Source organism: Macrotis lagotis, chromosome 1 (assembly GCF_037893015.1).
Source record: "Macrotis lagotis isolate mMagLag1 chromosome 1, bilby.v1.9.chrom.fasta, whole genome shotgun sequence".
NCBI classification, from domain to species: Eukaryota; Metazoa; Chordata; class Mammalia; order Peramelemorphia; family Peramelidae; genus Macrotis; species Macrotis lagotis.
This window is the reverse complement of record NC_133658.1, coordinates 81,433,096-81,448,481: the sequence shown is the minus strand read 5'-3', so window position 1 is coordinate 81,448,481 and position 15,386 is coordinate 81,433,096. Positions and strand designations below refer to the sequence as shown.

Below are 15,386 nucleotides of genomic sequence, written 5' to 3'. Positions count from 1 at the left end.
CCTGTCTATTGGGGGAAACAACATGAAAACAAGATATTTACAGGCTAAAGTGAGGCAGTCTCAGAGGGAAGACCCCGAGTGGTGGACATAAGGAGAAAAAGTGTTTCTGGGCTGGGGTCAAAGCAGTGACTGAGCCTCACATTTGAGTAACAGCAAGGATGATGGGCATCCCAGGTGGAGAAGTCAAAGGCAGTTAACTATTCCGGATTGAAGTTCTACTATGTAAGGTCTCTCTCCTTGCTTTGTTCTATTATTCTCTCTTAGATGGGTCTTTACTGCTGTTTTCTTACTGTAATAATGTGCAAATCCATCAACAAGTATTTATTAAAAGACTTATGATAGCCAGGCACTGTCAAACACAGAATACCAAAGAAAGGAAAACCAGACCCTGCCCTCCAGAAGCAGAATTTCTAATGGGGAAGACAACACATATATACCAGAACATTCAAGATAAAAACAGATACAGTAAATGAGGCTCTGGAGCCAACTCCAACTGACTCAGGAGGGCTAATTGCTATATTTTCAGTGTGAGCATGTATATTTTAGAAACTAGCAAATACTAAAAGTTAAGGTTTGAAGTTATTGTTCCGATGACTGCATCTTTCCTCTGTTGGCTGCTTCAAATGAAACCACCATCTAATTTGTTTGTACATAGTTATACACTGTCTTCCTCTTCAAACTATGAGCTCCCTGAGGACAGAGATTGTCTTTTACTCTTTCCTCTATTCTCAGCACTTGAACATAAGAGATGTTTAATTAATGTTTTTCGACTGGTTAACTGAAGAAAGTGAGGGAGCACATGTAATGAATACAGATTCAACTTAAAAACTGGCTCTGAATACATTCTGAATTCCCCACCCCTGGTTGTAAACCCCTGATCAGCATGGTCCCGTTTCATGGGAATGGCACCAGCAGTTACAGGAACCAGGGGAGGTATCTTGGAAGAGGTGATGGTTGAAGTGAATCTTTAGATAGTTTATTCATCAAGCAGTCATCTGATGACAAAGCAGCCCAGAAGCAGACCCGTTCTTCCATAATCTTAATGAATACCTCCATGAGCTTTCAGTTCTAAGTGGTTTGAACTACAGTGCTAAAGGCAACACACATAATGAAAAGAATTTAATAATCAAGTATCATTCATCTAAATACATGTCCTAATTTCAAACAAAAGATCTCTCGTACTGAAGATGCTGCTGGGGAGTTGAAGTTCTACTATCAGCTCCCTGGTATTTAAACTTCTTCCAAATCTCTTCCTTTCAGCAACCATAACAGGACTGTCATTTTTGTGTGCAGGCTTGAGGAGGGCTAAGATTCTTCATTCAACCCTGCCTGGAATCATCTCTTTGATTTAGGCTAAAAGAATTGATATTGGACCAGGACAAGTCTACATGGTACTTCTAAGAGATATCTTTGGCTGGGGGCACTGGAAAGCATGCTAACATTTCTGAATCTCCAGTAAAATGGACCACTTCTTATAAGCCATAGGAATACTCATCAGGAATAGATTTCTAGGACTAATTCGGTGTGCCCGAAAACACAAATATCGAATAGGGAAGACATTATTTATTAAATATTCATAGGGGAAAAAGACCTGGGGTCTAAGTAATTTCAAATTAAATAACTCACATTATCTATGTGATCCAGCCATATTGGACCATTGATTATTTCCCAAACACAGCATTCCATTTCCAACTCTGCCCCACTTCACTTTATCAGAGCAAGTTATCCTTTCCTTTCTAGAATGAACTCCCTCTGATTTCTTTCTTCCCTCAAGAGTTAGCTCGGATACCACTTGCTGTTTGAAGCCTTCTTTGATCCTCTCGTGAGCTAGCAATTTCTGCCTCCTGAAATTACCTTAGATATACTCTTTAATTGCACTTGCAGTCTCCTAGTAGATTGTAAACCTCTCAAGGGCACAGACTGCTTTCTTTTTGTCTTTTTATCCTTAGAGTTTAGAATAATGCCTTAGACTAGATGAATTACAGAGACCAAGACCTAGACAAGAGCTCAAAAAATAAAGCTTCCCCAAGAAGCAATCATTAAGCCTGAAACTCTATTGGGATAGGGAGCTCATCATTTCTAGAGCCAATCTTTTCCATTTTAAGATAGTTCTAATTATTAGAAGGCTTTGCTTATTTCAAGCTAAAGTTTCTTAAACTTCCAAGTTTAGAAAGGAAATATTCAGAGAATATCTGAAAGGGAAAAAAAAGGAGGTAATTAGAATTAATTTGAAAGGAATTTGCTTGCAATTGAATTCTGGGAACAGCCTCTATTTGTTTTAGGGCTTGGCAGGATTGTGCTAGTTGCCCATCAAAAAGCAGCTGGAGAGAAGGTTTGACAATTCATGAGAAAAGGCAGCAAAGAAGCTCAACATAAATCAATTAAGACCTGTTCAGGAACCCCCACTGAAAGGAATAAGTGCAGCTAATAGGCGGTGTGCCAGGGTGTCCCATTCGAATAAACCAGAGTGCTACCACCAAGAACAAAAGACTAAGGATCTTATTTTAGCAGCTTGTGTTCCTGCCAGTGCTACAGGTGCACAAGGGGCATGTTAAATTCTGGTCCAAAGGGGCGGCTAGGTGGCGTAGTGGATAAAGCACCGGCCCTGGAGTCAGGAGTACCTGGGTTCAAATCCAGTCTCAGACACTTAATAATTACCTAGCTGTGTGGCCTTGGGCAAGCCACTTAACCCCATTTGCCTTGCAAAATGCTAAAAAAAAAAAAATTCTGCTCCAAAGGTGAAGGTAGGAGTCACCGCAAGGGAAGTGAATCAGGAGAGGGCCAAGGGGAAAAAAAAACAAATAAAGCAAAAAACCTATTTTCAAGGAGAATTTGGTAAATTTGCGAGTTTTTAAATTTAATCTCTCAAAATTTACTAATCCCAAAGTCAAAAGATTTTGATTTTGTAAAATTGTTGAAATATACATATAAAAACATCACCTAAGAATGATGTTCTAGTCCTGATAGAGAATAGAGACACGTTTGGGTAAGTAAGGTTTAACACTAATGATACAGTTCCGCCAGGAACTTTTAAAGTAATTTAAATAGAAGGATCAAGAAGATCTTAGGTTAAATCTTCCCTAAGACATTTACTGGCTCTGCAAGCCCGGGCAACCTCATCTATAAAATGGGAATAACAAAAGTACCTATACCTTATAAAGTTGTAGTGATGATTAAAAGAGATAAATTGTGCAAAATGCTTTGCAAACTCGAAAGTACCATGTACTGTTATCATTGCAGTCATTAATAAATAAAATTGATATTAAATAATTCAAACAAAAGAATAATCAGATTAAAATAAAAAATCCAACCATTAGTTATAATTTTCTGAACTATATTTGAACATGTGGGTAAATATATGAATTTTACATGAAGTGATAAATAAAATAAATAAATAAAATGTCTAAAAAGTAGATTGAGATTCACAGAAGACATAGATTCAAATCCTAGGCCCCAGATCACTTAACTGAAAAATAAGATAGTTGTGCCACATAATCCCTGACATATCTTCTACTTATATTATATATATAGTATGACCATCTCTGTCCTAATTTCTGTCTCAGTTCTGACAAGTCTATATTCTGTTTTAAAATCTCCCAGAGAGCTAACAATCTTAAGCTCTATTATCTCTTCCAATTCTAACTATTCTACAACCAAGACTTAAGTATCTAGTAGGGTGTAACCATGCAAAATGACTAGTTAAGTACTTTTAACATTTTCCTATCCTTTTCTCTTTTCAGTTACATTAAAGTTTTCTCCAGAATTATATTGAACTCTTCTAGTGGTCTCCCTTGTCTCCTTCTTAGGCAGGAACCTGACAGAAATTTGGGTGTCCTTTGAACATCAGAGGCTCTCCTTTAACTTCATTAAGAATCCTCTGTCTTAATTAGGTTAAATAGGTCATTTTTTGATTTTGTTCAGTTTCTAGTCTGGAGAGGGAATAAGAAACACCTCAGCTGAGGATAGGCTGTTAATTGATTGGTGAAATGAAGTTACAAGAGGCACTTAATTCCAAGAGCAAGGTTATAAATGGGTAATGACTTAAAAGCATTACCTTGGGGTTTTGTGGCTTTACTGGGGTTTTGGTTATACTCTATTAATGACATTATTGGGAAATGACTTTGTTCAAGACAGCCACATATAGGATATATCTTATCTCTTGAGCTACATCATTGTCATTTTTTTTTCAACAGTTGCTAATTCTAGCTCAACCCTCCTCCCCAAGTCAAAAAACAGATGAGTTCTAAGTTAACTCCCTATTTGAAATAATAATGGTAATAATGCTTGTTCCAAGAGCAGTTTAACATTTACAAAGCATTTTTGTACAAGTACTTCTATTCCAATTTTATAGATAAGGAAAGTGAGACCTTGCTCTAAGAAAGAAGCAGTTTGGTTGAGGTCAAATTGACAAATAATAATAGATATGAGATTTCATATTGGAGGCACTGGTGGCAAATAGCTATACTAATGCTTTGTTGGTAGAGCTGTAAACAAGTGCAAACATTTGGAAAGCAATTTGAATTTATGGAAAGAAAATTAAAATGTCCATGAAGTTTACTTTAGGATCCCACTGCTGGAGGATCCTTGAGAAAAAGAAAGTCTCCATATACACCAAAATATTGATTGTAGCACATTTTTGCAATGGTAAAGAATTGAAGACAAAATAATTGTTCACAGATTGTGGAATGACTAAACAAATTGTGGTACATGAACATGATGAATACAGAGAGATTTGGAAAGATTTACATGAACTGATGCAAAGTGAAGTAGAACCAAGAAAACAACATACATATGCACACACACACACACACACACAAATATATAAAATTATATGGTGACTACAACAATGTAAACTACAAAACAATCAATAGGTAATATTTTAAAATCACAAAAAAGCAAGCACTGCTCCAAAGAAGGAATAAAAGAAGACAGTCCTATCTCACTCCCTCACAGAAATGAAAGGTTCACAAGTGAAATACCATTACACATATTTTCAGATGTTTTCAATTAATTGATTGATTTTGTTGCAAGAAACTACCTTTAAGACTCAAACACAATCTCTGAGCTTCCATAGAACCAGATATCATTACTGAGATTCAAAACCAAAAGTGACATAAATTCTGAGATGTGCACACATCCAAAGAGTCTGAAACCTCTCACATGAAGAGACCACCTCCAAAATACACCGGAGAGAAACCACCTCTCAAATCCCTCCCCGCCAGAGAGGCCACCTCTGGATCCAGTTCTTAGACCCCTTGATTTAAAAGGCCCCAGCACCCCAGGATTCCCCTGACAAGTCCCAGAGGCCAGATGACAAATCTACTCACCACACCACCTCCAGCAGAGTGCACCAGCACTGACATTCCTTCCCGCAGGTTGGCAACCTCAAAAAGCATCATGTAGGCAGTTACAAAGTTCATGGGGAAGGCAGCAGCCTCAGGGAAACTCATGTCATCTGGGATCCTGTAGACAAACTCTACTGGTGTGCAGACAACCTCCGCCCATGCACTGTAGTTCACAAAGGCCATGACTCGGTCTCCAATCTGTGGGGAACAATGTAGGGTAAGAAGTGGCTCCCTGGAGCCAAGAGGCCCGTTGGCTCTCCCCTGCTGCATAATGAAGACAATAATTGTTACAGTTCTAAGGCATCTGACACTCCCCACATAGCAGTCATGAAACTTCTAGGATTCAAATTTTTATAGATGAGAACAAGATTTCAAGTTGGAAAGACACAACTCTCATGTTGAAGTTGGAAAAACAGGACTTACCCAATAATATTGATAGGAGAGAAAGAGAGTCTTGGTTCAGGCTATCACAAGTGATGTGAATGACGTGGCAATATTAATCTAATAATTTTTCTCACAGCAAAAACTGGAAATCAGTGAAGGGGCTAAGGGGCCGGTATGACTGGTAAGATGTTCTCTCTTGTGGTTGGCCCAGGTGAATTGGGGTGTGAAGTATGGTCTGGAGACAGCTAGGCAGAGTGGGTTAGGTGAGTTTTTCATTCACCATCTAATTAGGACAGCTCACCTCCAGGGCAGAGGCCTCAAGCTGAATGGATTAACCAAGTTCCATTCCCATGAGAGCTGTCTAGGACAGGTCACACAGCAGGCAAATATCAAGAGGCAGGAGCCATGGTGGAATTCCAGGTTGTCCAAGATAACATATGTAAAACTGTTTTCAAATCATAAAGCACTATATAAATATTATCTATTATTATTATTATTTATTTCATAGGAGGGGAAACTGAGAGAGACCCTGAGAGAAGAAATAGAAAAGGTAGAGGAACTGGAAGCTAGCTCCTTGTTCCAAGATCCAAAAATGTATTTAAATTGATTTTGAAATGGCTAGATGGCAATAGCTAGCATATATAGATGTATAAATATGTGTTGACACACACATAAGCATAATTTTTTAGGTTGAAAAGTGCTTCTATCCATTCCCATTACAACCCTGTGAAGTACGCCTTACAAATATTCTTATGCCCCATTTTATAAATGAGCAAACTTCACACAGGTACTAAGTATCAGAAGTAAGATTTGAACCTCGTTCTGCTCTTCCCCACAATTTCACACTCTGACACCTAGTTTATACTGGGAAGAACCTTACATTACTATTCAGATTTTATTTGGAATCATGATTTAATGGTCAATTAATTAATTCACTTCATCACTTGAGTCTTCATTTTACCTATACATAAAATCTGAGGATGGTCTAACTCGGGGGTTCTTACCTGGGGTCCACATGTGGAAAGGGGAGGAGGGGAAATCTGGGAACTTGTACTAGAAAGAGATGTTTATTTTCACTAACCTTTAACTGAAATTTGGCATTTCCTTCAATTATAAATGTAGATTACAACTCACAATAGTATTAAACTTCCCCCAAGGGTTCCATGACATAAACAAGATTAAGAGCCCCTAATCTGGACAATCTCTAAGTTTCCTTCCTGTCCTAAAACCTTTGATCCTATGACCTGGTGCACATTTTTTCATCCATGTCCCTTTGATATCTCCTCCCTCTCATTAGGTGACTCCAGATAATGGAGGCTCTTGAAACCATCACCCATGTGGTTACCTCATAGCCTTTCACATTGTCTCCAAGGGCTTCCACAATCCCAGAGCACTCAAAGCCAGGGACCAAGGGTGTCTTGGGAGGGTTGTCAATATTTCCTTGTCTCACCATCAAATCAATAAAGTTTAAACCACTGTGAAGAGTAAAAAAGGAAAAAAGCAAGTCAGTGTGGTAGAATCTGACTAAAAGAAACTTTAAAAGAGCTCTCTTATGTGCACAGGAACGCATTCATCCAAAAGACAGCATTTATTTGACAGTCTCATCTGGACAGAATACCAGCAATGTGACAGAATGGGAAATAGCATCAGAGCAGGCATCACCACTGCAACAAAGTCCACATTCCTCCCCAGCCCTCACTTTACTGATTTAGTCTTATTTTAGATTAGTCCATAACAGATTAGAAGGGGACTAAAGGCAGACACACTTGCAGTGGTAAAACCTGATCAAGGGAAGATACAAAAAATACAGATGCAAGGCGTCAAAAAGCATAACAGGATAGGGTCATTTCATGCAGAGGGATTGTAGCCTAGGAAAGTGATTTTCCTGTCCAAATCTTTCAGTCCATCAAGCTTTCTAGATTGCAACCATCCCTGTTCCCCTGCTTCCCTCTCCATCCCCATCAGGATCCAAGGGGTTAGGCCTAGCACCTTGTGAGGGACTTTGGGGGTTCTCCCTCTGCTGTCCTTGCCTCTAAGCTTCCTTAGGTGTCTTCAGCTAAGTCATGGGGCCTCAACACACCAAACCGAAGGGCCTGATGAAGCCCTGACCCTTTTCATCTTGACTGCCCAGGTTTAAAAACTCTAATTCCTATTAAAAAGCCATTATAAGATATGCCAGACTCTGGAGTTGATGGATATAAAGTTTGCTGAAGGAATGAATGAATTCAATCACTTTCCAGCATTGATGATGCTACATTGAAATTGTATCCTGAACAGTGATTATTCATTCTACCCTAAATAACAACAATGGTAGCTGACTTTTCCATAGCATCGCCTTGTTGAGGAAGCACTTTCAACACACAATCTTATTTGATCCTCATAATGGTCCTATGAAGGAAGCAATACTCCCTCCTTTACAAAGGAGTAAACTGAGGCTCGGAAGCCTTTGTCCAAAGCCACTCAGTGAGTGACTATCAAAGCCAAGTCTTCTGGGATTAAAAGATTGTACTGCCTGACATACAAAAGCAACAACAAAAAAGATGCATGGACTTGCTGCTTTGAGAAACTGTCACAAAGACCTGAATGGGTCTAAATAAGGGATTCTAAGCTCTAAACTTCCAACAATTTTGGTACTGATTGCTTGCATGCTGCCCCAATAGACTCTGCCCAAGGCTGATAGCATATCCACCACCTACCACCAATCTCAGTGCTCTGTCCAATTCTGTTTTCTTTTGTTTTTTTGCAAGGCAATGGGATTAAGTGACTTGCCCAAGGTCATACAGCTAGGTAAATATTAAGTGTCTGAGGCTGGATTTGAACTCAGGTCTTCCTGACCCCAGGGGATCAATGCTCTATCCACATGTCACCTAGCTGCCCTGCTCTGTCCAATTCTTGATACTCCTAAGTATCCTGGCTAAGTGTAACCAATTGCTCTTGCTCTCTAGAGTACAGGGACAGACCCCATGGCAGCTACTGCACTTCTCTCCCCATGGCAGCTTTTTGCCAGAAAGAAAGATGTATGCATGTATTGGAATGGAAAGTCTGTTGGGTCTATAAATCTGAAGACCTGGGCTAGAGGCCTGGCTTTGTCTCTATGCAAACTTAGGAAAGTAGTTTCACCTCTTTCTGGATTTCAGTCTCCTGATCTGTATAATAAGGGAGATGAACTTGATGTCCTCCCAGCTCTTCTGGCTCTGTAAATCTGGGACTTTCTGGTGGGCTAGGAAGGATGAAGTAGGGGAAGGGGAGGGAGAGAACCATCCTAAGAAATACTTTCTTATATGTACATATCTATACCTCTTCCTTAGCAGAAGTAGGTGCAAATAAATGAACTTTTGGGGGGCTAAATCCTATGAAACAGTCCCAAAGGCTATGACCTTGGCCTTGCTCTGCATTATGGACAGTGTCCTTCCTAGGGCCACTGAATGAAGGGGAAGATGCAGATACCACCATGTGAGGACAGGAGTGAGGTGACTGATAAATGTCACCAAAGTAAAAGAATGTCAGAGCTGGCAGGAATCTTAGAATATAGAGAACATAGCATTTCCTCACAGCTAGACATGGCTATAGAGGTCATCACACCAACCCTTTTATTTTACAGATGAATAAGCAGAAGCCAGGAGAGGGAAAGTAACTAGCTCCAGGCAACCAGATGAGAGGGAGAGGTAGAAATAAAGCTAGGTCTCTGGACTCCTAGTCTGGGGAGCCCTTTTCACCAGCCTGCCAACTGATGAAAATCTAACATTCAAGTCATCAGGGCCAGGAACTTCATAGCAAGAGAAGATCTCAAATCTCAGGTTGGAGTATGGGTTGAATAACTCAGAGAGTAAAGAGAATGAAATTACAAAGTTATTCTGTCTGATTAGCATATTGAATAAAATTGTTTTTAGACCTCAGATGAACAACAACAAAAAAGGAGAGACAGAGAGACATAGACACAAACACACAGAGACACATATAGAGAGAGAGTTACAGACACACAGAAAGAGACAGAGAGACACACACATGCACAGAGACAGACAGATGGACAGAGATGAGACAGAGACACACACAGAAAGAGACCCAGAGAGTCACACACACACACACACACACACACAAACACAGATGTGATGAATAGACGATGGGAGAGAGACAGGAGGCAAGGTCAGAAACACAAAGAGAGACAGGCAGAGATAGAGACAGACAGTTTCCCTGGGTAGGCTATAGAATAATGTGATATAAAGTTAGGATCAACAACAGTGTTCAAAGAGTCAAAGACATGTCTTCAAAAGGTAAATAAAATTTGTGGTCCCAATTATACAAAAGATTCATTCTGAGGATTCCAGACTTCAGCAATCAGCAGCAATTAATTGTTAATAAGGAAGAAGATAAATAATTGTTTGAGCAGAAGTATCAAACAAACAAAAATGGAGCCATTGAATCAGGCATAAGGATCCCTATGGACCACATATTGCCTTAGAAAATCATATATTAAAATTTTCTATATTGTAAGGAAATTTTATTTGTTAAATATTTGAGAATTACTTTTAATTTGGTTCCTGCACTTGTGAGCTGCATGTTTGACACTTCTGAATTTAAGATCCATGCATGTACTACCTGGGAAATCATTTTTTTTTAGGTTTTTGCAAGGCAAATGGGGTTAAGTGGCTTGCCTAAGGCCAAACAGCTCGGTAATTATTAAGTGTCTGAGACCGGATTTGAGCCCAGGTACTCCTGACTCCAGGGCCGGTGCTTTGTCCACTAAGCCACCTAGCCACCCCTGGAAATCATTTTTTTTAAAGAGTTCAAAAGAATTTCTGATTAGAAAGCTTTGTCAATGACTGTATATGTGACCTGAGGTAAGTCACTTCATGTATAAAAATAAAGGGTTTGGCCTCCCAGTTCTGACACTCTATGATCTAAGATTCTGTTCAATATGAACAATGTATTCTAAGATCTTTCTCAGCTTTTACATTTTCTATTCTAAGTGGTTTTCTAGCTCTGATGTTCTTTTTTCTAATGCCTCTTTCATTTTTGACATTCTGTGTTCTAAGGTGCCTTCTAGATCTGATAAGAAGTCCCTTGACTACTGGTTCTCAAAGTGTGGTCTGAGGCACCATTTTTAGGGGTGTGTGGAAGTGCAAAGCTATTTTCAAAATAATACTAAGATGTTTTCATTTCTAATACTTTAAATATTGATAGACCTAATTTATGCAAGCAAAAGCTCTTTAAAAGTCCCTCAATAATTTTTAAAAGTATAAAGAGGTTATAAGACAAAAATGCTTGAGAATCATCACTGAAATCATAGATCCCCTTGAAGCACAATAAATTTGTACAGTCCCAACCAAAGGCTAAGGAACATGAGATAAAGCATGACTGGAAGAGAATTAAAGGACTGAAAGTTCTGGATCATTGTAAAGGGGCCCAAGGTAGTTTATATATTCAAAGTGAAGAATGAAGCCACATGATTATTTTAAATGATAAAGACCAGACTGGTGTCTGTCTCAGAAAATATAATTTAAATTGGACTGCTGGACACTACTGCATCATCACAGTGTACCCTGACAGTGACTCAGGAGTGTTGAATTAGGTATGAACTACAGAGTCCAATGTGGGTCCACTCTACCATAACAGACATCTTTCTGAGTAATTATAACCAACTTGGAGACTTTATGCAGCAACTTCCTGAAACCTACAAGCAGATAAAATGAGCAGTGGCTCCACCATTTTGCTGGGGAACACACTGACAAAGTTCACTCACTATCACTCTAATTCCATGGATAGAACCTTTAGAGAGGCATATAGCTCACACAAATGGTAAACCAATACCACCATGGGCTGAGACCACAAAATAAAATCCCAGATAATGATTTCTCATTTTTCCCACAGAAACACAGTGAATGGTTTCACCAGTCACCAGCATTGATGGATTCTTTTGTAGTTGTTCAGGCGTCTGACTTTTTGTGACCCCATGGACCATAGTATACAATTCTTTTTTTATGCTCTATTAATAATCTCCCAAAGTTTTTTCAAGTTCATGTTCATCACTTCTATAACTCTATCTCTCCCATCTTATCCTGTTTGCCTTCCTACTTTGCTTCCAGACTCTCCTGATATCAGTATTTTTTTCCAATTAATTCTGTCTTCTGACACCCTTGGCACTGTAAATTACACTGCTTTTTGTCCCATAAAAATAAACAGTAGTGGGGCGACTAGGTGGTGTAGTGGATAAAGCACTGGTATTGGAGTCAGGAGTACCTGGGTTCAAATCCGGTCTCAAGACACTTAATAATTACCTAGCTGTGTGGCCACTTAACCCCATTTGCCTTGCAAAAACCTAAAAAAAACCCAAACTGAAAAATAAACAGTGGTAGCATCCTTGCCTTCACTACTCCTCCCAACATGGCAGCCGAGCATCTTTTGTCCCTATGCATAGACCTTTTCCTAGTAATGGCCTCAATGTTAAACGAAAAAGGACATGAATTACCTTTTTTCAAGTGAAGTATTTGAAGACAGGAAAAAAAAAACCTGATGTTTCCTAATTTTTTTTTTTTACAGGATTGGCAGGTCCCTTGAAGAAATGCTGAACGATGTTTTAGAACAGTGCCTACTTCCCTTTGATGTAACACTTCCATTTACTAGTGTCTGTTTTCATCTTCTGAATCTTCAAACATGATTTTTTTCTTGCATCTCAGTTTTAATATATCAGCTTCAATGTCTTTTTTAGATGAGAACACATATATAAGGATACATGCCTAATGCACTCTTCTATTAAGGATTTCTTTTTTCTAGCTTCTAATCAAACAGATAGTTCTGTTCTTTGACAAATGCCAAGAAGTCAGAAAGGGTCATTGCTGTCCCCAGAGAAAAGAGAATTTAAGAAGCCAACACTGTAGATGTGAAAATGACCTTTCAGATTATATCAGCTCTGTGGGCAAGACATTATGACAATAAGGAGTATAGTGGCATAGTGGTTTAAAGTCTCTTTGATAACACTTAATAGTCATGCATTTAGAATTTAGAGTTGGTGGGGCAGCTAGGTGGCACAGTGGATAGAGCACCGGCCCTGGAGTCAGGAGTACCTGGGTTCAAATCCGACCTCAGACACTTAATAATTTCCTAGCTGTGTGGCCTCGGGCAAACCACTTAACCCCAATGCCTTGCAAAAAAAAAAACCCCAAAACTAAAAACAAAACAAAACAAAAAAAAAGAATTTAGAGTTGGAATGAACCTTATAGTGCAGGTAGTCCAATCTCTTCATTTCTTCAACTAAGACCAAGAGAGGGACTTTCCCCGGTAGTCTAGCTGGGTGCTCACTCTCCTCTCTAAGCCTCGGGTCATATTCAGAAGTTAGAAACAACAATATTTGAACCTAATGTCTAATAGGGCTATTGTGAAGAATGCATTTTACAAACTAGAAGATGTTACAATGTATTACTGTTAAGCAAAAGAGCTTCTTTTCAAATATAAGATATGAAAAACAATCCTTCATAACTTTCATGAAAATACTGATTGTGTGAATCCATCAAACTAGCCACTATGCACACAAATTGACCATAATCTCCTCTATGATTTTCTCACTGGATCTCCCTATTACACTGATGAGCCATGGGACAGAATCTTTCACCAATAATAGTAATAATTCTTATAATGCAATACTTTCCTCAACACAAGTGTGAGATAGAGAATGCATGTAATTTTTCCATTTATAGAAGAGAAACCGAGGTCTAGAGAGGATAAGTGAATTGCCAAAGGTCACATAGTTCATTAATATCAGATCTGGGACTCGGACTCAAATATTTTGGTTATGTCTTTGCTGATCAACCATTTTCCCATCCTGATTTCAGGAGCTCTTAACCTAGAGTGTATAAATTTGATTTTAAAAAATATACTTTTTTAATTTAAGGCAATTGTGACTTGCCCAAGGTCACACAGCCAGGCAATTAAGTGTTTGAGGCCACATTTGAACTCAGGTCCTCCTGACTCCAGGGCTGGTGTTCTAAACACTACACCACCTAGCTGCCCTTAAAAAATATACTTTTGATAGCCTTTGAAACTACTCCAATATAATTAGTTTCCTTTGTAAGCTATGTGTTTTATTAAGACATTTAAAAACATTATTCGGAGAAGGGGTCCATGGGCTTCACTAACCTGCCAGAGGGCCCTTATTCTTTTTTTTTAGGTTTTTGCAAGGCAAATGGGGTTAAGTGGCTTGCCCAAGGCCACACAGCTAGGTAATTATTAAGTGTCTGAGGCTGGATTTGAACTCAGAGACTCCAGACTCCAGGGTCAGTGCTCTATCTACTGTGCCACCTAGCCGCCCCTAAGAGCCCCTATTCTTAACCTCAATCCTCCCATTTCCTTTCTTCTCCTTAGGAGTCTTGAGAGGGACCCAGTCATTAAAAGCCAAGTAAATCATGAACTACTGAGTTTTTACCAAGCAACAAATGATTAATAAGACAATTTGATCATCAGTTTTTCTTACTCCTCCTTTCCAAAATAGACTATGATATGAGTCAACCTCTATCTTAGCAATAATTTTCTCCCCATCCATCAAATGAATGCTTAACACTCTGAAACTTGACAGTAACTCCATCCTGATTCTGCCATGTTTTTGGAGACTTCAGATATGAATTTCTTCTTATGCATTATTACAGGGGTTGAGGAATGCACCTAGGGCACTGGGTTTTAACTACATAAGTTGAAGGGAAGTAAAAAATGTTCACTAAATTATTGACTTCACCTCATCTGTAGGTATTTAATGCAGAACTAAGGGTTTCTTCAGATGGTACACTGAAAACAGTAATAGATTTAAAGTGAGAGGTCTTTGGGTTTTAAGTTTTAAATGCCTGTGTGACCTTAGGGAAACCAATTCCCCTGTTTGGGCAACAGCTTCTTCATCTGTAAAACAAAAGCGTTAAGTCAGATGATTGCTAAAGTTTCTTTTAGTTCAAAATCCTTTAAGAGGATAATCCTTCAGAATAATCTCAATTTGCAAGAGAAGGGAATCATGATGTCCTACCCTAGGAAGGTGACAAAGCATTCTGTCCCAGTGAGATCACATCCCGAGTAGAGTGTTCAATTCTGGGAATATTTTAGAAAGTTCATTATTAAACTGGAGAATGGCCAGAGAATGGCAATTTGAAAATGGTGAAGGACCTTGAGATCATGACAAGGTCATTTTACTAATCTAAGATGAAAGATTTGGGAATATTTACTCTGGAGGATGAAGATAGACATGAGACAGTTTTAAAGAACTGAAAGGGATGTCACACAGAAGGGAGAATAGGCTTGGGTCACCGAAGGAAAACTAGAAGCAATGGGCAGAAGTTGCAAAAAAAAGTACAACTGGGTGCGAAGTAAGGAAAAAGGTCTTGATAATTTGAGATGTCTAAAATGTCAACAGACTACCAAGAAGGCTAGATGACTACCAGTCAGAAGTGCAGTAGAGAAAATTCTTGTTCAGACAGGGACAGACTAGAAGCCTTTGAGATCTATTCCATGCTTCTATTGCATGAACCCATAACAGTTTACTGATTTTCTTATGTTGCCCTTATATGAACTCACTATGAACCAAACTAGACACTATCTTTCATAAAAGGTGAGATTCAGAATAGACTCCAATACTACAGGTCTAGAAGATAGGGCAAGACAACAGTAGAAGTATCATCTTTTTGT

General features: G+C 38.9%; 1 protein-coding gene across 1 annotated transcript in view; it reads right to left on the bottom strand.

Annotated features, from left to right (window-relative positions):
• VAT1L (vesicle amine transport 1 like) overlaps window positions 1-15,386 on the bottom strand; it is a 120,096-nt gene that overhangs the window by 95,937 nt on the left and 8,773 nt on the right. The window contains exons 2-3 of the mRNA XM_074203689.1: window positions 7,075-7,204; window positions 5,328-5,543 (exon numbers count right to left, since the gene is read on the bottom strand). Coding sequence (XP_074059790.1) covers window positions 5,328-5,543; window positions 7,075-7,204 — 346 coding nt within the window. The remainder of the gene's footprint in view (window positions 1-5,327; window positions 5,544-7,074; window positions 7,205-15,386) is intronic.